The sequence below is a fragment of the Lepidothrix coronata genome, unplaced genomic scaffold (genome assembly GCF_001604755.1).
Source record: "Lepidothrix coronata isolate B3197 unplaced genomic scaffold, Lepidothrix_coronata-1.0 Scaffold10, whole genome shotgun sequence".
Classification (NCBI taxonomy): domain Eukaryota; kingdom Metazoa; phylum Chordata; class Aves; order Passeriformes; family Pipridae; genus Lepidothrix; species Lepidothrix coronata.
Window position 1 is genome coordinate 1227012 of NW_016690190.1, and position 25876 is coordinate 1252887.

At 39.6% G+C, this 25876-nt stretch overlaps 2 protein-coding genes across 4 annotated transcripts in view; one reads left to right on the forward strand and one right to left on the reverse strand.

Moving 5' to 3' along the window:
* The first annotated feature begins 264 nt into the window (after positions 1-264).
* Positions 265-21592, forward strand: NT5DC3 (5'-nucleotidase domain containing 3). The gene is made up of 14 exons (XM_017804597.1): positions 265-502; positions 3539-3723; positions 6633-6707; positions 7132-7187; positions 10601-10691; positions 12143-12280; positions 13792-13852; positions 14077-14179; positions 14321-14422; positions 15404-15485; positions 15813-15899; positions 17085-17225; positions 17587-17651; positions 18738-21592. The coding sequence occupies exons 1-14, from the start codon at positions 265-267 to the stop codon at positions 18997-18999; spliced, it is 1686 nt and encodes a 561-aa protein (XP_017660086.1). The 3' UTR covers positions 19000-21592.
* A 996-nt stretch (positions 21593-22588) lies between these two features.
* Positions 22589-25876, reverse strand: part of STAB2 (stabilin 2) — an 81756-nt gene continuing 78468 nt past the window's right edge. For 2 of the 3 annotated variants that reach the window (XM_017804754.1, XM_017804753.1), the window contains 3 exons: positions 25099-25227; positions 24013-24132; positions 22589-23378 (listed from right to left, as the gene is read on the reverse strand). In XM_017804754.1, coding sequence (XP_017660243.1) covers positions 23328-23378; positions 24013-24132; positions 25099-25227 — 300 coding nt within the window. In that variant the 3' untranslated portion in view covers positions 22589-23327. The remainder of the gene's footprint in view (positions 23379-24012; positions 24133-25098; positions 25228-25876) is intronic. The other variant, XM_017804755.1, reaches the window with a different exon arrangement.

Sequence of the window (25876 nt, forward strand, 5' to 3'; positions counted from 1 at the left end):
TGCTTTCCTTCCTCGGCTCGGCAGATCCGAGAGTCCCGGCCCGGCACCCCGGGTGAGCCCCGAGAGCGCGCTCCGGCCGGACCCCGCTGCTCACCCAGCAGCGGCCGCCCCGCCCTCCTTCCCTCCCGGGCCGTACCTGCGGCCGCAGCCGGACCCGCCTCCCGCCTCGGCGCGGCCCCGGGGCGGGGCCCGAGGAAGTGACTTCAGCCGGCGGCGGCGTTGTTGTGGCTCGGCGGGGCTGAGCGGCGCGGAGCGTGTGCGAGCATGGCAGCGGCAGCGGCAGCGGCGGGAGCAGCGGCGGGAGCAGCGGCGGCGCGGTCGCTGCTGGCGGCGGGGCGGGCGGGCGCGGGCGGGCGGCGGTGCCGGGTCCTGCCCCTGCCCCTGCCCGCCGCGGGGGCCGCTCCCTTCTGCACCGTGGCCCCGCAGCAGCAGCAGCAGCCGTCGCCCGACATGAAGAGCTACCTGTGGTCGCGCTACAAGGAGGCCAAGAGGGTCACCAAGGGTGAGCGGCGCCCGCGGGCGGCAGCGGCGCCGCCGCCCCGCCGTGCCCGGCAACCTGCCCCGGGGGTCGGGGCGCCGCCGCTCCCGGAGCGAAGGGATGCGGGTTGGAGGCTGGGAGCGGGGGAAGGACGAAGGCTGTGGGGGCAGCGTGAGGGGCTCGGGGGGCGAGGCGCGGGTCCGTCCGACAGTGCCTGGCGAAGCGCTCTCCCCTCCCGTGGTCTGCCCGGTGCCGGGCTGGGAGAGGGGTCGGACCGTCCCCTCGGCAGGTCCGCAGGGCTGAGCCCGTCAGAGCACCCGCCGGGGCTGCAGCTGTTTGGAGGTGCCTCGAGGAAGGAGCCTTTCGTGCAGCGTGGCTCGGGCTGGGCAAGGTGGCAGGTGCTGGAGATGCGTTGGGTGGGGAAAAGCAAGTGTAAAAAGGAAATCGAGAAGTTGGTCGTCTGTTTGAGGGAGTTTCTGCAGTAAGCTGCTCTTCCGAAAAGTTAAAATCCTGTGAAGTTTTGGATGATGTTTTTTCATTTTTCCTATGGTTCCATTATAACACTATAAAGCGTTGTAAAATGCTCGTGATACGTCCGACTCTGGGGAGCCCTGTTCTTTGGGCCAGCTAGGCAAAAAGCTAGGGGACAGATGCTTGCTTGCTTCCTTGCTTCTGCTTTTGCTCTGGTGGGACTAGTATTACTAAGGTAATACTTGCTCGAGTGCAAGCTTGAACATGTGATCTTTTTTGGGAGCTGAAAGTGAAAGAGGCATAGTGTGTTCTACAATATCAAGTGAAAAAGATTGTCCCGTAGTGGCAATGGATAACCTTTAGATAGCATGTTTTGGCCTTATGAAAAGAAATTACTGTGTTATTCTGTACCTAAGAGTCCTGAATGTGGGCTTCACAATGCTGGGTGCAAATAAAGCATTTGTGAACATAAAACAGCGTCAGCATTTCAGAAGTGAAATTAAAAACTGTGTTAGAGATCTCAAGAGAGTGCTGTGGGATCTTGGAGGGTCAGATAAGGGATAGGAAAAAGAGAAGAGCCTTTTATTTTGAACCTTTTTTCCTTTTCTTGTTTTGGGAATTAACTTTCTCTTATTCTAAACCACACCCAAATAATACTTCAGGGTAATGTTATGAAAAAATAAGTCGGTCAGCGGGTGTGAGTTGGCAAAAGATGAGGCAAGTGCTTCTAGAATATTTCAGACTCATATTACAGCCCAAGTCGCCCAATGGCTTCAAGCATGTGACGTTTCATTTAGTTATGATGTTGAGATGATGTTTCAACATCTCCCCTGATTTTTAAAATAAGGTTTATAGCACTTTGGATGCTCTCTGCTAGCCAGAATGTCTAATAGCTACCAAGTGTTTACGCTGTCTGTTTTTAGACAGGCAGTACTCAAGCTTTTTTTTTAGCTGAAATATCTTTTTATCTATGTATAGCTATATAAATATCTTTGTTTTTAAAACAAGTGTTGAGTCACCAGGCTGAACAATTGACATTTGAAGAAATACTTTAACTGTAATACAGAAATGGGTATTGTAACGTGATTTTAGAAGTTCGCAAAAATATGCTTACATCTTGAAGTTAATTGAATGATTCATGGCCCTTTTAATAGAGGAAGAGTATTTGCCTTAATTGTAGCACGTCAAATTGCATTTGATATGATTCCTGGGCTTTATTTGAAATTTGGAATTAAACTCAATGAATTTGCCTTTCTTCCTCTCTTAAAAATTAAAAAACTCGGGTATCTGCATCTGATAAAGTTGAATGGTTTCAGATTACTGACTGTAATTGGGCATCTCTATGTTACTTACTATATCTGCCTGTCAACTGTGCAGCAGTTAAAGGCATTGCTTTTACAAAAGAAATGTAATTTCCCATTCCGTGAGTTGGCCAGAGTTTTCAAAATGGAGTGCTATTTAACAGACCTGGAGTTTCCACACCTACCCCCACCTTGTTGAGATGGTTTCCTCTGGTGGTGGAACATGTAGTGATCTGTACTCAGAGCTGAAGGTGTTGAGGTAAACTTGATCAATTCCTTTTAAACCTATATAGAAAGTAACCAAATAGACCATATTCCCTTTAAACTCACCCTTCCAAGCACAGATTTAAGGTGATAGTTCCCCTTTTTTTTCCCATTAGTAGGGAAGTCTGGAATAGATAAAGGTAGCCTATGAGAAAGGAAGGAAGGAAAACATACTCATGTTTTATGCTGACAGGAGAGTAGTATTTAGCCTCCTAATGCTACTGTTTCAAGTTTTCTAAACAAGAAATGTAAATGTTCTTAATGTTTAGTACTGACATTGGTGTTGGTCTGAAGTTACTTGATATATTATGGACTTAACTTCTCTGTATACTTTTCCATCAAATATCAAGAGAAACAGCCTTAAAAATGGAAGTGGTTTACACACTCTGGGCATGTTAAGTAGAGAATAAGCAGAATATTTTTGGTTTCCTGATTTGCTAGAAGGTTAGTAAGCATAGCAGTGTGTATGTAACAGTTGTTTGGAAACTATGGCAGTCATATAAAGTTTACTGAACTTGAACTCAAGTAATGTGGTAACCTTGAAATGGTGAAGCAAAAAAAAAATCAATGCCAAATTAAAACAATGTCAGTTCTGCTTCTGTGGCAGGAGCTGGACCAAGTAATGGGAGGAGAAGACAAGGTTCCTAGAGGAGTAGTAATAATAATAATAATATCATTCTCCAACTCCAAATTAATTTTCAAAAGCCTTAATAGATATGTTAACAGAGTTAGCAAGAAATTATGTCTGCCATTCTCTGATAAGCAAGATGGCAAAATGCATTTTCTCTCCAACTTGGACTGTGCAGAGAAAAGTGTGCTTCAAATAAAAACTATGGGCCATCCAGACAAGTTTAGGACAGCATGTTCAATAGCATCATATTATTAAGGAATAGCTGCTTAGTGTGAATTAGTTTGGTAGTTTCCATCATCATTTATCTATATTTAGCAGTTGCTCATGGATTTCTATGTCTTTATTTAAATAAAACTGCAAGGCTGATATAACTTTTTTTTTTTCTCTTCACAGAGTTGGTTCCTTCAATTATGAGTAACATGCTGAATCCAGATGCTATTTTTTCAAACAATGAAATGAGCCTGTCGGACATTGAAATTTATGGTTTTGATTATGACTACACGTTGGTCTTTTATTCTAAGCATTTGCACACGCTGATATTCAATGCTGCTCGAGATCTTCTTATCAATGAACATCGGGTGAGTAAAATTAATGGAATAACAAAAACTTTATGAATAAAGAGTATAATAAATAATTTCTGACTGAGAGGCATAACTCATCTTTTCATACCTCAGTCCGAGCTTGTCTCCCTTGTAGCACATTTTGTACAACAGCTACATATGAACAACAGAAGTGCTGGTTTATTCTCAGCTGCAGTTTTGAGCAGAGCACAGTCTGTTAAGGAGTACAGTTATTTTTGTCTTATTTTTTAATGTGGTGGTGTGGTTTGTTGTTTGTTCCTGACTGTCATTTATTGGAGTCACATTAATGAATAAAAAGCTTAAAACTTACCATTACTCTGTTTTATCTACTGCTGTGAGTGCAGTGATTAATTTCCATATGGAGTATTTTTAGATTGACTTCTGAGGAAGGTCTTTGATTGCACTGTGTGCTTGCAAGGTGCTCTGTGTGCACCGGGCGTTTCAGCTGTGTTTGCTGAAGGGGGAGCGTGTTCAGTGACACTGTAATCAGAGCCTGGATATGAGTAAGTGTTCAGCTCAGTAGTCCCCTGACCCCTTGCCACTGTGTTTGCAGTGGTGACCAGTTGACATCCAAGCATTTTGGAGCTGGTTGTTGTGTAGTTTGGGGATGGGAAAAGTTCCCGTGTGTTGGGAAGCAGGGCAGGGGGGAGGTGGGTGACTAAGGAAACTGAAGGTATTGCTGGCATAAAGACTGGAAAAAAAAGGTGGACTAAAAGAGACAAAGCTTATTGAACTGTAGGACTTGCAGGAAAATAAAAGACAAAAAGTCCACAGGAGAACTTAATAAAACTGCTTGTGTATTTTTATACAACCTAAATCTGAATGGGTGGTGTTATTCTACTTTCGTATTTGAATCTAAAGGTTAGGAGCTATATATAAACATCTATAAATATCGTTGCAAGAACAAACAAAACTTCGTGGGTGCTACAAGCATACACAGCTTGATCCCCCTATAATTTTGGCATGATAGTGCCTTGGTAGTGATTTCTGTAGGATGTGTAAATACATTTTATTAAAGCTGTGTGGTTCTTGTGAAAAACAATGTTACTGTAGGAGTCAAGATTTCTTCTTATAGACAAAAATTGAAATGGTTAAAATGATTAAAAAATGATTCTTGATTAAAGTCTCTTGAGCTTTAGTAAACAAAGCTGTAATTACTTTTTGAGACAGCTTACCAAAATACATTGTCTCCTCTTGGAATTTACTGAGGGACAACAGTTTTTATTGGTGCTGTCTATGTAGCTGCTTATGCTGCTAATTTTTTTTTGCCTTTAACATTAGAAAAAAAAATTCTAGATATTATTGTCTGTTATGACTGTTACAGTCAGTCTAAAAGATGACCAATTTTGGTCATTGCAGTCTGAGGTAATTCATCAGAAATTGCAAAATGCAGTGTAGGAAGCAAGGAATTTTGAAGTATGTCCAAGAAAATAAACATCAGTTTAGTGCTAATCACGGAGGTGGCAACAGGTGCTCAGTGTAAGCTCTTGTTCTTGGGTTTATTTCTTTCCTAGCATGCAGGCCTTGTGCCATCCTATTGGGACTGCTCTTTCAGTCCAGTTATGTTTATCGCTACCAAAAGTGGAGTAAGCAAACAGTACAATTTTTATAATTTTTTTTTTGTTTGGTTTGTAAGGAGGCTTTGATTTGTGTGCTGGGGTAGGCTCAATCTTTATTTCTTATGTACTGCCATGTATGTGAAAACACAGCCTTCTAGTAGAATAAAGTAGGCAAGTCAAGTATGCAGAAATTTGATAAAAGTCAGAAATAAATTTCATTGTACATGCTTGATGTGATTGCTTTGGGTCATGTTCTGCACATGGTAACTTTTAATTGATCATGTTTCTGTATCCTTCATTGATGTCCCTTGTGCCTCTGCTTCATGTCCCCTGGCCAAATCTTTGTCTTCTAACCTCTCTGTAGGCTTTTGATGCTGTTTTTCATTCAGATCAGTAGCCTACCACATGTTTTCTTGAAGTGATTGCTAGGGATGATAGTTGGAGAAAGGGCTGTTTTCTTTAATTGTATATGCCCGTACTCAATGCAGGCATGGTCTGCAGGGTAAGTCCTCTTCAGCAAGATAAAAACTTTGTGCAAAATTGCAATTCATTTATTTATTGTAAGAGTGGCTAGAGCCTCCACTGAAGCTGCATGATGTACCCCCCCCGCCAAGGCTTGTAAATTAGCCATACATGCATGGAGGCTGTTGTAGACAGGGTGAAAAATGTGCCTGAGATGGATTTGTCAAGATCTAGGACTACTGTAGCCTGTGGGAGGGAAATGAAAGATTGCCTTTCAGAGGGTTAATCAAAGAATTGATAGTTTACTCAGGCCTTGTTGAAACGACTGAAGCATTTTACCTTTTAAAAACAAAACCCTTAGCCCCAGGCACACATTTAACATTTTTTTTTTTTCATGGCAACCTATGGTTAAAGCAGGACAAAATTACAATGGACTGAAAATGAGCTTGTACTGAAAAATGCTAGAAAACTATATAATAGTGGTGTGAGCTCCCTACGTTACATATAAAGAACATGAGGAAAGGGTACATGACAAAGTCAATTCACAAAGAACTCTAAACAATGAGTTTTTTAAATATATTAAGAATATATTAAATTTTCTGAACGAGAGGCTGATGTTCAAAGTTAATCACTACAGAGTATACCTGGATGTCCAGCTTCAAGTACCATGATTGACTTAGATTTAAAACCTTGGATTTTTGGAAAAATTGTTGACTTGTCTTGCACTGTGTACATATGTTCCTGCAAATCTTCACCAGCCTATCAAAAGCCTCTTAACAATTAGAGAAAATGAAAAGCATAGAAAACTTAGACTTTTAAAGTTCTGCAGAAACAATTTTTATTTGTTTCTACTATGGATTTAAATTAATTGCTCTCTTTTCTTAGTATCCTGCAGAAATAAGAAAATATGATTACGATCCAAATTTTGCCATCAGAGGACTTCATTATGATGTGCACCGGGTATGTATAAATAACTTTGTGATGTGTTACTTGGTGCTAAGAACCCAACCAAAGAAAATAAATAGAGCTTTTAAGTCTTCCAGCATTCCACTCTGTGTTGATTTGTAAGGATTTTGTTTCATATTTTCCTCTTTCATAGCAAGCATCATTATTATTAGTAGTTGTATTTGAATAGCTCCTAACTAGAAAACGTTTTGGGTCTTTTGTCCTCATGGTGGGCAGGGGAAGGCAACTTAAGAGTGCAACAGAATAAACCCAGGTAAAAACAATTGATAAAAGTTTTTTGGGAGCTATGAAGGAAGTTGAAGTGAGGGTGCTCAGGTGTTCTTGAGACAGGTTAAAGGTAAAATCGGTTTGACTTTTATAATTTCATGTGAAATAGTTGATGTGATAAAAACTGTTACTTTCTTTTTTTTCCTGCAAGGCATTGTTAATGAAGATCGATGCTTTTCATTATATTCAGCTGGGAACAGTTTACAGGTGGGTAAAATTATTTTCTATTTATAATAAGAATGTTTACTCTTATTTTTTGAAACTTTTAACTGCATTTATTACTGTACATCTCTGTTTCGTATCAGGAACTGTACCCTGACAAGCACAGACGTGAATGAACATTGCAGGCTTACTGAAAGGGGGTTTCTTTGCACCTCTGTGTGTACACACAGACATGTGTACACGTTTACTGACTGATACAGTACAGCTGATTCCCTGGTCCAGCTGGGGAAGTTGGCAGGCTGGTTGGTCACATAGTGCTGACTCACTTTGTTTCCGGCTGTTAAATTGTGCTGAAAGACATCTAAAAATACACTGATGACTTTTCTGCTGTTGCTTTCTATGTAAATAGTCACAGAGTGCCTGTTAGTGTGACTTTGGTGTGGTTGTGGAGACACTTGAGAGGTCTTGCTGTGTTTGCACAGAGCTTTTAAGTTTGGACACATCAACCACGTCATACTTGCAGAAGGAAGCTTGACACAGCCTGACACTTTTACTTTTTGAATTTACTGAATTGATGTAACATGGGTAATCTCTGTGCTGTTCTTTGTTGCATGATATAGACTTACTATATGGGAACTTTGACAGGAAAGTTTTTAGTATGGCTCAGTTTGCTGTAATGAAGCAGTACACATTTGACTGACTTGAACACCATACACAATACCAGATTTTAAATCAAGCAAGAAGCCAGACCACCTTTCTTCAAGTCATTGGACAAAAAGTTTTCATCTGGGGCCAAAAGATGCTGCGACCTTGAAGTGTTTTACTGTGGGGGATTGTATATGGTAGTATGAAATGATGATAATATGCTCATTACTTATTTTTGTTTGCCAGTTGTGCAAGTAGGCAAGATGATTCAGCCATAGTCATTCATCTGTTATTGTACTAATTTGGCTGAGATGCCTTTTGGGAGAGGGTAGAGGAAGGCAAGGAAAATGAAAAAGGACATAAGATGGCACGGACCAGCATTAGGCTCCTACCATCAACACAGTAGCTATCTAAATCTACCAAAACAATGTGTTCTGTATGTATCGTCAGAGTCTGAGGGGAACTTTATGCCAGTTATTTGTGTGTGCTGATGTAGAATAATTATTGTATGTTTCCACTGACAAAGCCTGTTGTGGTTTTCAAAGAAATCATTTATGCAGGGCTAGGAGGGAATCAGAGAACTCGGTGTAAAGGTTACTGATGGCAGGATTTGCTGTGAAAAATGCTGGTTTGTTAGATTAAAGGCCAGGTGGGGTAACCAAAGCTATGTTTATCTGTAGCAGTATGTAGTAGAAATGTAAAGATTGGTGTGGATGGAAACGTGTATATATGAGAGCACCAGAAGAAATGTTGATGGAGGGGACAAAAGGATGGCATGTGTTGGTGGTGCCTGCGTGAGTTGGTCATCAGAATTTCATCACATTTGCATGCTGTTTCCCTAGACACCTGTACAGTCATGAGGGGAGGAAAAAAGAGGCTGAAGGATGTGAGAAATGATGTCAGGAAGAGCAGTGGTAGGACTGGAACTGTATAGGTGTCCTAGATGAGAAGATGAATGGGTGGTGAGTCCATCAGCATTGTTGTGTTATGGCTCAGAGTGAGACAGAATGAAGAGGCAGAAAATCAGGTTGTTGTCAACTCCTAGTACAAAAAGCACATCCAAAGCCAAAACATGATGACCATGCAAGAAAACTCTAGAAGGATGTTGAGATTAATGAATCTCAACAATCTCAATGGTGGCCCTTGTTCTCCTTGTCACCCAAAGTAATTCTGGATGGACTGCTAGGCTGCACATCTTGTTATTTATGAACCTGTGTAAGCGTGAGAGTGAAAGCTACCACTTCACTTAGTACTTTCTCTTAATTTTGTTTAAAATGATATTACCTTTTCTCTTCTGTACCAACACTGAGCTTTGCTGTCAGGTGCTGCATATCGGTGGTTGTTAGTTTTGTCCGTGCTGTCAGTGAAATAAAACAAACTTTTTAGTTTTACAGCTGGACTATTAACTGTGTCAAGACTGTGAGTCTTCTGGTAAAACTAATCTGCAGCTTTGCCTAGACAATCACCTCTCCACTTTGGCTTTTACAGTTGTCCTCTCTTGATTTGTTCTTAAGTAGTTACAGATCCACAAGTGTTTTCTTTAGCAGTATTCAAATACCATTTGGCATAGCTGTCTGCAGACCAGAAGGTACCTTCTCAATTCTGATGGTATTACTTGGTATCCTTTTAACATTTGGTTGCATTTAACATTTGTGTTTTCTGCTGTGGAATGGGTGATGTTGAACTCTTTGTTACAAAACCGAAGTATTATCTGCCCTGTTTGTGTGCAATACTGACTTGAATGGTGGAGTCCTGCCAAGAATAGCTCAGAGTTATGTACCAGTCAGGGTAGCATTCACAAGAGCAGTAAAGGAGCTGGTTAATGTGGGACTCTGCTACCATAGAAGCCTTGAGGAAGCTGATGTATCATGCCTTTTCACTGCAAAGCCTGTGTGGATGATGAGCACTGAAAGTACTAGGCTAATCAATTTATTTATTTATTTTTTAATGCCTGAAAACACTTCTTGGTGAGACCAGGAAAGGGGAGGCACTGAAATAACAGCCTGTTTTAAAAAGCTGCAAAACACCTAAAGTAGGCATAGAAAAAAAGAGACTGGCTGATTTGGTTTTCATTTGTGGTTTTTATTCCTAAGCAGAATCTCAACACTTCTGTGTCCTTTGGTGAGGATATTTGCATGCCTGCAGTCTTTTAGATGCTTTAATAAAAGATGCTTGATGATGCAAACATCTAAAACCAAACCAAAGCCTTTACTCTCTTAATAGTTCATAAAGAAACTTTGGGGAGAGATCATATCTCCTCGTTCCCTATTTGTTGTTGTATTTTTATGTTTTAATTACTTGTCAACCATCCTTCAAGTAATCTTATATTTTGTGAAACTGAAATGTTGGTGCAGTTTAAAACAAATTCTTATTTAGTTAAATGCTGTGTACGTTTTTCTTTCTCTTGAATCTTCAAGGTCATGATGCAGAATAATCTGGTTTAAACACTATCACATCATTGATACTTCATGAAGGGAAGACAGTGAGAAATTACTTTGTGATAAGAAACTGTAAGCTCTAGCTACTTACAAACCCTTGAGGCATAATTTCAATGGACTAATTAGCTCTGTTCCTGTAAGAAAGTAAAGTTAAATTTTAAAGTTAAAATTGGAATGTGATCTGTGTGTATCAGTCTGTTAAAATGTTGCTTGTTTGGTAAGAAAAGATGCTGGTTTAGCTTATAGACAAAAGTGTTCCTGTGACATTATTAGTATTTTAATAAGGTCCAGGTCTAAGTGTTAGTCTGTTGGACTTTGGTGATTACTTGAAAATTTTAATGTGACTTTTGAACTAAAGCTGATGTTGTTTTCCAGAGGCCTCAGTGTTGTCCCAGATGAAGAAGTTATTGCAATGTATGATGGTTCCCATATCCCTTTAGAACAAATGAGTGACTTTTATGGAAAGGTAAAAACACAAATCGATCTTTATAAATGGTTGTGGGTTTTTTTGTTGTTGTTGTCATGTGTGTTTTTGTTTGTTTGTTTTGTTTTTGGGTTTTTTGATTATTTTTTTTTTGGTGTGAGGGTAGTGGTGTCTAAATTTTGTTCTCATTATAACTAGCAGTTATATTTTCTCAATATGTGATTGACTTATAGTACTAGATGTGAAGTTTGCCCTCTAAAGTTTTTTTTTTTTTCCTACTTCTTGTAGTTTCTTCTTTGACTGCTCCTTTGCCTAGTCATTCAGACAGAGTAGTGGAACATAGAAAATCAAGTGACTTGCTTAGTGTTGCACAGCAAATCTGATAAAGGCTGAGAAATGAACCATATCTAGTGCTTTACCCAGGCTGTGTACTTCTTCCTGGTGGTCTGATGGCTTGACTGATGTAGCAGCAAGTCAATGTGTGGAGACATCTCCTGTGTGCAGACTGGCAGAGTGATAGTAAGAGGATCTGACAAAAGATGAATGATAAGAGATGAAACATTTAGGTTTAAGATCTGACTTTCTCAGGAAGATTGATCTTTTGCTAGTAGGTTCCTTCCTCTTTTCCAAATGAAGAATGGTGCTGTCTTTTTACTGAAAAGTCAAGTTTATTTTACACCTTTTACTTAGGGGTGTTAATTCCATGTTGACATGAAAGGACCTTCTTTGTGCTGTGGAGCAGTTTATTGTTCTTGCACTTGTTCTTTTTTTAAGGAGCTGAATTTAGGATTCCCGAGTCTGTTCTCCACAGCAGTTGTGAATATCATCCTGGCATTCCCTGTGGGCCTCCCTCTTTAGACCTATACTTTCTTAGATCTTGGAAAGGAGAGTGACAGGATAAGAGGCAAGAGACACAAACTGAAACACAGGGTGCTTCCTCATCAGGAAGATGACCTTTCTTTACTGTGAGGGTGATATGACTATCATTATAGCTTTTAGAGACTAGAAATCTCTTCCCTTGCTACTGCATTAGCTGTTGTAGATTCTTAAAGCTTTTTATTATATTATTTTAAGGAGGTGAATTGTTTTGCAATCCCAATCAGTATTCCACTTACTAAAAAAACCCCAAACAAATAAGAAAACCTCCATTCCCCATCACAGTACCCAGTGCTCCTTATTTGCAGAAGTGGAGATTTGTAGTGAAGACCTCTAAGGGCTTTTCTTGACTTTAAGCTGAGCGCTGTCTTGTTTTTATGAATTAAGATACTGCTTTTAAGAGTAATGAGTTGGATTTATTTGAAGAATTAATCACAATGCTCTTGTTGGAGATACTTTATCGAAGGTCTTAGTTCAAGAAGAATCTGAAGCAATGTGAAAGGGATGGCAAAACCTGAATATCTGCAACTAAGCTGAAATGTTTATATGGAATGAATGAAAGTGTTTTAATCTGACAAATGCCTGACTTTTTTTTTTTTTTTTCCCCACCACTGTAGAGCTCACAAGGAAATACAATGAAGCAATTCATGGATATATTTTCCTTGCCAGAAATGAGACTCCTTTCTTGTGTGAACGAATATTTTCTGAAAAACAACATAGACTACGAACCTATTCATCTGTACAAAGATGTCAAGGTAGTAGCTTTGAAGATTTAGGTAAACCTCTATATTTGTGTGTCTTCTCTGTGAGCACTTCAGGAAGCTTTCACCTGTTGTGTCAGCCTCAGTGAAATACCTCACCTTAGGTTTTGTATGGAGTAATTATTGCTATATAACCTTAAAAACGTAAGTAAAATTAAAGTAGAGCTTGGAAAAGAAACACAGAATCATGTGAAATTTTTTTGAAATCTGACATCCTCTAGGGCTGTTGCTCTTTTTTTACGTTAGAGGGGTGGATAGAGGGAAAGTGGAGAAGTTCTTTCAAGTTGATAAGACTTCTTTTGCTTATTAAACAAAGCCTTTTTCTCACTATCAGGAATGTGAGAAGCTATAGGGTATTCCAGTTTGGAGCTTTCAGTTGTAATGCCTCTACATCTTGGCTAGTATACAATCACTTGCTATCTTATGCTTCTGGGCTGTCTGTTTTGCCTGTTTATCTCTCTTCCTCTTCCAGAAAAACTCTAGTACTAATCTGGTAATTTGACCCTCTTGATTCCTCAGGATCTATCCTGCAGAGGAGATCATTTTATGTCATGGTTGTGTAAGAACACAAGAGATAATGCCCAAGGTGATAGTATTTGTCTGCACAGGCATTCCATCCAAAACCTTTTCCTGGCTCCTTGTTGACTTGTATTCAACTTGTGTAGTTGTTCAACACATGTGATGCATTCATATGTTGAATTTCTCACTTTTCCAAGTAGATCATATGGATTTTAAGAAATTTTTTACCTCCAGAGTAATTTTCGCTTCTGCCTGTGGTTGCATAGAGTCGGAAGGCTAGTTCATGTAATTCCTGCTGAGGTATGTGTAGGGATTTCTGTACTGTTCAGCATTACCAGCATTTTGGAAGCCCTTTACTGGTATTTTTTGAGGATTTTGAGGACGTAGTCCATGTAAGTACTGAAATGGCAGTGCCACTGATCTAAACAAAGTGATCTGGTGCAGAGCTGGCTCATGAGAGCTGCTAAATGCCTCCAGAGCTCCTTACTAGTGCTTTGCTCAAGCATTTAGCTTCTTTCATCTGTTCATAAATTCCTTATTTAAATAACCAGGGCATTTGTAAGTGATTGTAATCTAAAATCTGTCAGACGTAAAACTTTTGGTTAGGTTTTTTTTTTTTCCCTGCAAGAGGAGAGGAATGTGTTCTGCTCCAAAGGTCACTAGAAATCTGTGGTGACTCTGCTGCTGCAGAGGGCTTTCACCCCACTTCACCCTTCTCAGCAACCTTTCACAGTAGTTATGTAAAACAGCCCCTCTGCTATACAGTTTTGTACTTCCCAAAATTATAAAGTTAATGTCTTGGAGGACAGGCTTACTCTTTTAGTAGTGACATATATATTCGATGAACATTACATGGCATTTCTGTAAAGTGCAATTCTGAGAAAGGAAGTGTTTTAAAAACAAATTGCTACTGCTATGCAGTGAGCATGGATCTTATACTTGAAAAGATTTTAAAGTTCTCTAGTGCTCTGTTGCTTTCCTTACAGGACTCAATCAGGGATGTCCATATCAAAGGAATAATGTACAGAGCAATTGAAGCAGATATTGGTAAGTACTAATGATACAATCTATCAAAGCTTTTTTCAGTGATAGTATACTGATCTTTCTGGCTTCCATATTTAAGATTACAAATTCTAAATTTTTAAAGCTTGAAAGCTTGTCAAAGGTGCCTTTGTTAAGTGCCTTGTGTTCTGAACCCCTTGGTTGAATGCAGAGAAAATTCTTTTGAAAAACTTTCTCAATTAATATTGTGTTTTCCCCAATCCTGACAGAGAAATACATCTGCTATGCTGAGCAAACTCGTGCAGTGTTAGCTAAACTGGCTGATCATGGCAAGAAGATGTTTCTCATCACAAACAGTCCCAGCAGCTTTGTGTAAGTGAGCAGTTGTTTTCTGTTTATCTATACATTTTTAAAGCATGGGGAGAATGAGGTTCTCCAGTGTAATTAATTATGTTGCTCTGATAACTGCACATCTGTTATGCTTCACTGTTAATATCCCTCTGTCCTTTCTAGGGACAAAGGCATGAAGTTCATAGTTGGCAAGGACTGGAGGGATCTCTTTGATGTGGTCATTGTCCAGGCTGATAAACCAAACTTCTTCAATGATAAGCGAAGGTGGGTGTTTAGTCAGTAAAGAATGATTCAAGCAGCTTATTCCATATAAGGCTGTAGAGGGTGTTACGAAATATTTTAATTTGGCTGCAATGTAAAATGAAATCATACTTGGTGAAATCCTGTATGAGGTCACTACAAAATGCAGCAACATGCAATTCTGAAGTCTAAATATTTACCATGTCTTACCTAAGACAGTTTCAGGAGCTATCACAGCTACTGGAGTCAGGGTCACAGAAGCTATTTTTAACATCTTGCTTGTAAGTTGGTGAAGTGCGCTTCTTTTCTAAGAAACATGAGAAATTTTGATGCCTTTCAGAATCATCCCTTTATCTGGGAATGTCTTCCATTGCTTCAGTTTTTTTTTAGTCACAAATTATATTTAAAGGGTGTCTCTCTGGCTGACAGACTGGAATATTTGAACTAGTTGTTCAATTAAGTAAACACATTTGTAATGTGCATACACTATTCTTACATTTGAAAAAGACCTTTTTCTTTATGTGTAATTATGATTTGAAAGTGAGATAGAGGGAGGTGGGATTTTTTCCCCTTTACTTTTCTTCATTTTATTTTAAAAAGAACTTTGCTATACATCTTGCCCCCAGTCCTTTACCCTTTTCTTCAGTTGTCCATGTGTAGAAAATGAGGTATTGGGGAAGATTTTTACACATCTTCAGTTTTTTTGTGTTCTCTCCTTCTTGGCAGACAATTCATACTGTGTCTTCCCCTCTGCCTGGGGTCCCTGCCTTACATCTTAACAGCTGTTCTCAAACTAATAAACGTCGTAGGTATACTGGAGAGATACATTGCTTTTCACTGGTTAAAATGGAAGTTTTGGAATCTTGCTTCTTCTGTTACACAATGTTCAGGTGCTAGACAGCATGTTTTCCTTTTGAGAGATGAGTATTGTTAATGTTAAGATTTTAATCTCCTAAGAAGTGACAGAATTTCTACAGCAACGTAACGATTGTATATCTATTCTAGACCATTCCGGAAGGTGAATGAAAGGGGGGTGTTGCTTTGGGACAAGATTCACAAGCTGCAGAAAGGTCAGATTTACAAACAGGTATGCTTTCAATAAACCTTTTTGGTTCAACTTTAACACGTATTTCCTAGAATCCCAAACTTCTTTAGACATAAAAGCTTCTAAAATGTAATATGTTCTTTAAGACAGTTATTTTCACGTCTGAAATTGTAGAAATTCATTGTTGGTATTGTATGTCCTTGCCTCTTGAAATGATAGTATTACTGAAAAACACTTGCAAAATTTGGGCTTCGTAATATGTAAACTGAGAACAAGATTAATGATATGAAAGTGTTTTTAGGAGTGTGCTAAGTTCCTTTTTCATGCAAGTTTTATGCTTCTGCAATGTACATGTCATTGTTTCTGCAGGGTAACTTGTATGAATTTCTGAAGCTTACTGGCTGGAGGGGCTCTAAGGTGCTCTACTTTGGTGACCACATATACAGTGACTTGGCAGTAAGTCATTCGCTTTCACAAAATAAGATAAAAGAAGAGGCTTTTTGTTAGTTTTCCTGTCTCCCTCCCCAGTTATTCAGTATAACACATTTTCATTTGAGATTTTGAAATACAACAAAATTTGGTTTGTGGTTAAGCCATATTGCTTTTTCCTGCAGTGAAGAACATTGGTTTCTTTAAAGGCCAACCATGTTTTCCACCTGACTTGTAGCATTTAACTTGTTTACTAGCTGTGGTCGGGAATGTGTGAGTTTGTATACCTGATCCAGATACTGATTGTGTCAGATGTAGCAGAGTAAACAGAGATATCCAAATATACAGGATACGTGTGATTTGGATGACATTTACTGCCAAGTGTAATATGAGCTGAATGAATTTCTGATTTGAATGCAAGAGGAAATCTTCCTGTCACTAATGGTAAACTTCCTTCTTAAGACTTTGCTCTGGTTTGTATCCCAACTCTCTGAGCATTTTCTTACCACCTTATGAGAAAATGTATTTTAGCTGTTAATTTAGGGTAAGTGAACACCACTTAAGTCTTTTGTAATTGATATCATACGAATGCCTGGATAGGACTTTTCCACTGCCAAGCTATGGTAACATGTTTCAGCAGCAGATGATGTTAACATTTTTTTCCCCAATCTGCTTTTGAAAAGAAGAGTAAATTTGGGTGCTTGAGAAGACTGAGGATCAAAAAAAGGAGGATGCAGCTGTGTTCTAGTCTGGCACAATGGATAAGAAAGCAGAGGTGGCATCTGCCTTATGTTGTACCTGTCAGGAGGAGTTTGAATAGCTGGGGCTCCTGATAGGAGCCTTCTGTCAGCTGAATGTTAGGGTAAATATCACAAACCCAACACATGGTTCCTCCAGGTACTTCCGACAGCAACAGTGGTCTCATCTACAAGAGAAATGTCCTGCTGTTTGTTTTAAACCTAATGAATTAGTGTTTATTTGCAAGTGCTTGTGTGTTCTTTATCTCTCTTCAAAAATACAGGATTTGAAGCTTAATTTGAAATTAAGTTTTATTGCTTATTGGCACAGTTAAGTCCCACGTTTTCATATTCCTGCTTATACGTAAGAAGCAATTAGTGCCCCTTTGGGATACACAATAGTCAAATTCTTCAGTTCTTTTTAAGCAGTTCTTCTTAAGACTAATACCTGTATTTTGTAATTCTTGGTAAATAGGACTTGACCCTGAAGCACGGCTGGCGCACTGGTGCAATTATTCCAGAGTTACGGTCAGAGATTAAAATCATGAACACAGAGAAGTACATTCAAACCATGACCTGGCTGCAAACCTTGACAGGATTATTGGAACACATGCAGGTTTGTTCTGTGTGTGTGTAATCGGCTCTGTGTAGCAGAAGGGATCCAGCCAAGTTTCTACATGCTGGACATCGATGTTGCAAGTGCTTTGAGTCTCATTGAAGTGTTTGGCTGTAGATAAATAAATGCAGTTATTTGTGTGGCTAGTTAATACGAGTTTTCTCAAAATCTCATCCCCTTCCTCCACTGGTTAGCCTGGATCAGTTCCTGCTTTTGTTTGTTTAAAATGCATGTGGATAACTTCTGTATACTGATCTCTGAAGTATTGCTCATGTCCCGTTGGCTGATAAGGGTTTATTAATGGAAAGGCTTATCTATGAGGGTATTCTTAGTTACAGGTTATCCATACTTTGCATTCCAGGTTCACCGTGATCCTGATTCTCAGATGATTTTAGAAGAATGGAAGAAGGAAAGGAAGGAACTGAGGTAAGACACAGGAGATGAAGATTTGCAATATGCTTAGTGATAGCCAAGGGTTCTATGTAATGTCTTCCACAGGTTTTTTCAGAATTTCTTTCCCTCCCTGATTCCTGGTAGTTACAGACCTTATAAGATGTTTTTCTATAGCAGTATTCTACCTGTCTCTTGTGTAGCTCTTCTCTCCTCTGACACTTTGTGCATATGAACCCCTGTTCCCCTTCTTTAGAACAGATATTACTTCTCTGCATGAAAAGGTAACATCAAATCAAATACTTTTCTCATTTTGGTTTTCCTCTCCCTCTGTGTTCAGCTGTTGATTACACAGCTTCTGCACAATTAAACAATGTATTTCTTTGTCAAGGCTTAGGTTACTTTTTTGGTTTTTTAGATGATTTCTTCAGATGACATGTAATATGTTTTAGAATACATAGAAAATGGGCTCTGCACTAGACTGGATTTAGCAGTGGATTTATCACAAAGATAGGTAATGGGACTGAAAGTCTAATAATCTCTTATCGCGAAGGAGAGGAGTAATCCCTAAATGCAGGGGGTGTGAAGGGCACAATTGGCAAGGCCAGCAGCTGTACCAGCAGCAGCCTTCCCTAGAAACATGGAAGTAAACGAAATAGGAGTGATGCTTGGCAGCAACTAATGACAGAAGTTAATTCCAAGAAGGGTTTAAGCTTTTTGTGTGCATTAGGCCAAATATTTGACTTTTTTTAAAAAGTCTGTTATTTTGGAACAAGTGGATGTCATTAGGATATAGATAAAGGTAAAAGTCTGCTTTCACAGTCTCTAGAAAGAAGGCTTGAGATGTCACGTTTCTAATGTCAGAAGCAACTTGTCAGAATGTCAGAAGTTTGAAGCTCTTCTGTTCACAACTGTGATTTCTAGATCTGGGCTACGTGTGTGCGAGGGGTGAAAAAATTTCTTATGTGGCACATTTAAGTGTTTAGAAGTAAAATGGCAAGAGAACAGTGCATAGACCATCTTACAGGAACTGCTTGCTTCAGGTTCTGGGTGCTGGCTAGCGAAGAGATGTGTGCAGGTGTGTTCACTTCATTGTCTTTGTTTTCTTTCTTCGGGGGACAGGGAGATGAACAGGTATTTCTTCAACGCACATTTCGGAAGCATATTCAGAACTGATGAGAATCCAACTTATTTCTTAAGACGTCTCTCTAGATTTGCGGATATCTACATGGCATCACTGAGTTGTCTCTTGAACTATGAGCCTGATTACACGTTTTATCCAAGAAGGACTCCTTTGCAGCATGAACTTCCAGGCTGGTCAGATCAGCTGTGCACTGGTACATTCAGAATACCTTTCCTACAAGAAACAGTTCAGATCAAATGAAAACTCGGTGACTTCTGTCTAAAATGGACAAATATATCTTGGTTTTTTTGAACTTATGTGTATTTTTATTTAAGTCACTTAAATCTGTTACCTTGGTTTAGATGTATCTCATACTTAATCTCATAAGCATTGTAACTGTTTTCTCCTCTTCTGCTCAGACGTGTGAAAACTCCTCTTACACACAGAAGAGATGATGGACTGCCAAAACAGTAGTAGGCCAGGAGGGAGGGCAGCACATCTGAGGGGAAGGACTGGTGGTGTTCTGAGGTGATTGTTTTTGTTTATTGGAAACTTTGATCTGCAGCCTTGCGGTTTACAAAGAAATACCTGTACTCTCACTTCTGGCCCTTTTCAGCACTCCAGCTGGAGCCTCTAATGGATCTTGGTACTGAAAAGCTTAAATCCAGTGTTAATCAATTGTCATTGTCATGGCTGGGCTTCGCAAACGAAGATTTGGGAAGGGCTCTACCCACGTTTGTTACAAGCGCGCTGGTGGCTGAAAAGGCCAATACGAGATAGACACGTCCGGTTGCACAAGGCACAGCAGAAAGAGATTAACAGCTAATAACCAGGTCAGGGTGAGACTCAGGGGGATAGTGTACGTATTGTACCTTTCCTTGCTGCTGTGGCTAGAGCCTGACCTAACTGAGCTGATGGCTGTAGTGTCGACGTGGCTGTGCTGCACTGATGGGCTCAGGCTGATGGGCTCTTTCTACTGTCTGTGCAGTTTATGTTCTTGTAATGTTTGTGCTTGGCTGCAGGTGGACCTGAGCCTAAACCCGAAACTGCCAGTAGCTTGGGCTGCTTCGGCTTCCTCTTGTTAACTTTTAGGCACCTTTCTTTTTAAGTTCCAAAACACTTCAAATATCCACTCTCTAGTAATAAAGTAATTTCAAGAGGTCTTGCATTTTGCATTTTGAAGTGGAGACAGATCTTTACATCAAGCTTTAGTTTGATCCTAAATGCTGCTTTTAAAATTTTTAACAGTGTCTTATTACAGTGGTATGCAACGTGGTTTTGCTGTTTGCTAGGAGAGAATGTATTTCATATAGCCTTTTACAGTCAGAAGTAAATACGCACAATGGGCAAAGGAGTTAAAAGAAAAATTAAGAAATGAGAAATGAGAAAATGAAACCCAGAGTATTTCTGTTGACATGTTTTTAGCTCAAGCCCTGAAAGCTGAATTAGGGATGGTGCAGATTTTGCATAAAGAAAAATAGTTTTGGTGGTGCAGATTAAAAGTTTTATTGAATTACTGAAACTGAAGGTAGTGCATAAACACAAACTCTGGGTAGCATTTGTTCCAAAGATTTGAGCTGAAAAATGTCTACTTTGCACAAGGAAAACATCTGTTGATGTGTTTCCTCTAACAGGCACTTTATAGAACTGCTATATAGTTGTTTTTAAGTAAGAATTATTTTCTTTCTCTGGATCCAAAGGAAATGGGTTGGGTTTTTTTTGTAGTTTGTTTGTTTGTTTTTTTAACTGGTGCTTCCCACTCCAGCCATTTTAGCAGGTATAATATGATTAATAACTTCCAAATTTTAGTTATTAAAGCCTTGGTTTTTAAAAGCATACAATTAACAAAACATATAGCATCTGGTGTTCTTAATTTCACTTGCTTTCTCATGATTGTCAGGTAAACAAACTTTTGATGACCAAAAGTTTTCTCGTTTTGGCTTTTTCTTTTTTAACCTGTCTGTATTATGTGCAATTACCGAGATTGAATTTCATATACAGTATCTTTCATGTTTTTAAAAGCATGTTTGCAAAGTAAAGAATGTATTTTAATCTAGTCTGCACAGTTTTATAAGTAGTTTTCCTGTATGCTTGAAATCAGTATGATGTCCTCAGAGGTGATTGTGGATTTTGTTTTCTTGTGCTCCTATTTCAAACTTGACGGGCAACACGCCTGAAGTGTGTGTGTGTATTTAAACAGATGAATACACTTGAAATGAGAAAGTTCATCTGACTGTCCTGCTGTTTTGCTGGATGGAAAGATAATGTTTTGCAGGAAGTTAGTTTGACTTTATCAGGAGACTTGTTGGTGAGGCCGTGCAAGAAATATTTAGCATAACTTGTTACTGAAATGTGGGGATGGAAATACCCCGATTTGCCTTCAGTTCTTTATTCTAATGCTCAGCTACAGCTGAACTTGGTGTTACAGGTGTGTAGCACCACTCATGCTCCAGAGATTTTAGTTCACTCTTTAAGAAAAGAAAAAAAAACCACCAAAACTACTCTACATTCTCCATCTTACTACCAGCAAATAAGAAGATTGTATTATTCCGTTCTGCATTATTGAACTTGATCATGTTTTGTTGATTATAGCTCTGTGATGTTTATTCTTTCAAAGCTGGCTAGGAGCCAGTTTGTTTGCTTAATTTTCCTGTGTTAAGCAGGAACAGTTTAATTGGCTTGGGTGGTGTTATCCACATAATACGCATTTTGTTTCAAGATTTTCTTCTTTTACCCTTCCGTTCTCTTAACTTAAAAATCAAACTTCTGTACCAAGTTATGTTACAACAGTGAGCTCAAGTAAAATATTGTTTATATTGCATGAGTTCTTGAAATAAACAACGTTGCATGAAAAGAATTAAATATGAGAGGGTTGTGTTTCCTTAAAACAATCCAACTATATGTAATATGAATTTAAGTGAGAATATTGAAGTGTATTATTTATTTTTCAGTGCTAGAATGCGGCTCTTTAACTTTTAAAAATATCTTGCATTTTTTTAATGATTTCACCTTGGCACTCTCCGTGTTACTTATTTTAACCTTGTTATGCTATTGACTTCAAAGAGATTTTTGAGCATGTTTAAAAGGCAGTGTTTCTTTATATTAATTTTGAGAGTATAGTTCATTTGAACACCAAAGCAAGAAGAAATTTTTGTTCTGTTCTATCAAAAACACAGAAGTGAATAGTCTGTCAGCAAGAGTTTTATGAACTGTGGGGCTTTTTTTTGTGATAAAAATATTTAATGATTATTACAAAAATAAATGTTTGGACTTTATCTTCTGGTCTCTCTGAGCCTTAATATTTTGGGTGTCTGGGGAGAAGGAAAGAACATGATCTGTATTAATTGCAAAATTCTCTGGGGAAAACTCCTAGATACATAAGTGCGTGTTTTAACTGTGTTTGTGTTCTAAACTTTTTAATATAGGTAAAAAAAAAAAGCAGGCATATGTAGGGGTGCAGGGGAAGAGGTTTGGGGAATTACTTCGGTCTGTCCGTTTCATCCAGGTGTTTTTACACATTAGATTCCCTTTGTTGTGCTCAAAAGCTGCATCAACAACCCTGGGTTTGCCTGCTTATCTTGTCTTGACAGTAGGCATCCTGGGGTGACACCACCTAATGCCCCCCAGGCATTAGGGGGATGTTACTGCTGCCAGCAAAAAGATCTTCCTTTGCTTGCTGTTTTGTGGTTTCCTTTGTGTTCTCGCTGTATCGCTATGATATGAATATTTTGGTTGAAGGAAACTTATTTGATTCACTTCTAACAGTGTGGTGCCAGTCACAGCTGTTACTGCTGTGCTTTGTAAAAATACAGTTTGTGAAGAAGCAGCTTCTGCTCCTCCCGGACCCGAAAAACTGAATGTGGGCATTGCATGGTAAGGGGATGTTCATATTCGTTGTCTGTCACAAAAATGGGTCAGGTAAAGATTGATTGGCATTTAAATGCTCTCACATCGCCTGCATGTCTTGCTAAAGATGCCTCAATGACTACTTCCCTTTGTACAGTGAGATGAGATGTAAACAAAACAGCCAAGTTCAAGGAAAGACAGAGGCAAGTGGGACAGACGGGGTGGTTGTGTTTCCTGCTGCTGAATATCTTACCTGAAAGTACACTAGCAAAAAAATCCCCTCAGTTTAAAAATAGATGTTTAACACATATTGCATTTCATGCTTGTAGCTGAGCCAAATGAAAGCACAGACCTAGAGAACTAAGAAATGTAGGATATTTGCCAAGTTAGCAGCCCTGTGTGTTTGTGGCCATTTTAAAGTCTGTGAAGAAGAATAAAAGCAGTTAAAAAGCAGGCTAGTGAAAGTTATCTACTTTTCCCAGAGAGGAGTCTGTTTGCTTCTGGTTAGGTTTGTTGAGACTCAGTCTTGCATTTAGCGCTCATAGTTGGTACTGCTCAGATACAGCCAACACGTCTGAGGTTGGTAACTCTGTGAGTTATATAGACTGCATCTTAAAGCCAAGCTTTTTTGGTTTTTAATTTGTAACAAGATTTTATTCCCTGTAATGTGTAGGTGCTGGTTTGCTTCACAGTAATTGTAAATAGAAATGTGTTTAATAACTGACTAATGCCAAATTCAGTCTTTAGTTCTGATCATGAGGACCACTCATCACAAGCTGTTGGTCATCTGAATCCTATAAAATAGAACAAAAAGAAAATCAGACTTGCACATTACATTAAGAAATGAAAGTAATTTTTTGGCACATTTGTCCATACAGGTGGCAGAGTTGGCACCCAACATTTTTGCATCAAATGACTTTTTACTGGATGCAAAAAGATGTATTTTGATTTTAGACTCTGCATGTACATGAGGGTATTGCTAACTTAGACCACTGAAGCTATTCATATACTCTGGCTTTACTCAATCCTTTCTTCTCTTGATCCCCAGCCCCCTCCCCCTTTGTGTTTCAGATTCTTTGGAGTGCTAGCATGGCACTCGGCTATGTTTGCAGCAAGGAGACACGAAGACAAAATTAGAAGGCTTTTACAGTTTGTATACACATATCACTGTCATCCAGAGGCATTTGAAGTCCAGTTTAATTCAGCTCTCTTTGAAGGTGGACTTGAGATACCACTGTAGACCACAGCCTCAGTTTTGCTACAAGGAACAACCCAATTCCACACACTGGTGAGATAGGAGAGCCAGGAACTTATATGTTGTTTTCTTGAATGAATTTCTCTTTTTTTCCAACTAGACATTTTCCTTTCATGAAGTCATTCCCTCTTAACCTTATATTTGTAGTTTCTCAAACCAAAATGAACACTTACTGAGAAAAGATCATAAGTAGGTTCTGGTGGAGTCAGCACAGAAGAACTTTCATATGAGGGGTTGGTGATATTTGAAGGCTGTGACTTGTCCAGTGATGATGTGTCAGTGTCATCTTTTGACTACACAAAAGCACATAAGCCTGCTTAAAATTCATCCTCCTTCCAGTGCATTAAGTGGGGCACTTACACTTCACTACCAGCCAGTGCGGTGTTGTGACTGAACTGGCTGTATCATTAAACTCACTATCTCTGAGCATAAACTATGTTTTGGATTGTTATTGTATTACTCAGGTCACCTAACACTGATTTTCCTTTCCCTTCTTATTTTTAAGCCTCAGCAAAGAATGGGAGAGGAAGTGTGGCCCTGACCTTGTGCCTGGGGTAAAAAGTACCTGATTGGTCCCGAGTGCTCTCATTGCAACTGTATAAAAATACAGGCATTTCCCCTGGCTCTTGGGTCCTGTGTTTTGTTTCTAGAAGATGATTCATATTATGTGCAGGGGCTAGAATAGGAAGGAATTTTTGTTTACTTAAAGGTGGACTTTCTTTTGGATTGGTTCTTGTGTAGTCTTAACTTTTTTTGTCATTCCTTATCTCTGAGAAGCTTGGCTGTTGCTGGCTGTTTTCACATCATCATTTGACGTGAGATAGCAAAGTTAGTTAAGAGAAATCAAACATGAGAGCACACCAATATAAAACCCTGCACCCATTTAAATTTGCTTGTCTTGAATCTGGCCTTTTTCCTATCAAACATTTCAACTTCCAGAGCAACAGAATGATTAGCTATGCCACAGAGGAGGGGGAGGAGAACTTTCAGTGGTTGCAATTACCTGCTGGAAGTTTCCATGCATGCAGGAGCCCGTTGGGCACCCTGGGTGGAGATGTCTGGGGGCAAATTTAAGCTTGTGCCCAAGACCAGTGTGGGAGCCTTCCCCACTTTGTCTCAGTCTGAACAGTTCAAGTGGGAAGCAATGGGGAGTATTTCTGTCTTAACAAAATACACGGAGAAACTGGAGGTTGTGAATTTGGGAGGTGGAATGGGTCTGGAGAAGCCCCCCCTGCTTTGTGTTCCTGTCTGCCACCTACCTTGAAGTGCTGGAAGCTCGTGTTTCTCTTCCTGAACCTGAGGTAAGAATACCCGATAAGAGCCACAACTCCAGTAACTAGACAGATGCCAAAGAATATTCCCATCCCAGTACTGGCGTGGAGAGGAACCTGGAAGCAAGCAGGAGGGTGAATGAGCTGTGGGTGGGCGCTGGTCACCTTCCAACAGCCAAGCACATGTAGTGTTCCTTGGAGATATGCTCTGATCCTGAGCTGCTCTCATGCTTGAATTCCTGGTACATGTTCCCTAGAGACAGTTGAAGTGGCCTTTTGATAGAATCATGAATTGTTTAGGTTGAAACAGGTCATCGAGTCCAACCATTCACCCAGCACTGCCAAGTCCACCACTAAACCATGTCCTGAAGTGCCACATCTACACATCTTAAAGCCTTCCAGGAATGATGACTCTACCACTTTCCTGGCAGTCTGTTCCAATGTTTGACAACCCTTTTCATGAAGAAATTTTTCATGATATTCGGTCTAAACCTCCTCTGATGCAGCTTTAGGTCATTTCCTCTTGTCCTGTTACTCGGGAAGAGAGACGGGCCTCCACCTTGGTACAACCTCCTTTCAGGTAGATTTTTTTGGGGGTACTGGACATTGCCTCCAGTACACCTTCGTCTTCTTTGTGGTTTTAAAGTTGAAAGTTTTGAAGAATGCCTGAGGCATCTTTTCTGGTCAAGTTTTTCAAAGGAGCAACAGGGGCTACAATGAGACTTAAACCTTCCTGGCTTGAGGAAGAGAAACAGGTACCAGGTTT

Bases quoted from the DNA above. Each gene is read 5' to 3' on its own strand.
- NT5DC3 (XM_017804597.1), top strand. From the start codon at position 265: ATGGCAGCGGCAGCGGCAGCGGCGGGAGCAGCGGCGGGAGCAGCGGCG. The intron at 14,423-15,403 runs GTGGGTGTTTAG...TATCTATTCTAG, and splicing joins TTCTTCAATGATAAGCGAAG to ACCATTCCGGAAGGTGAATG. The intron at 15,486-15,812 runs GTATGCTTTCAA...TTGTTTCTGCAG, and splicing joins AAGGTCAGATTTACAAACAG to GGTAACTTGTATGAATTTCT.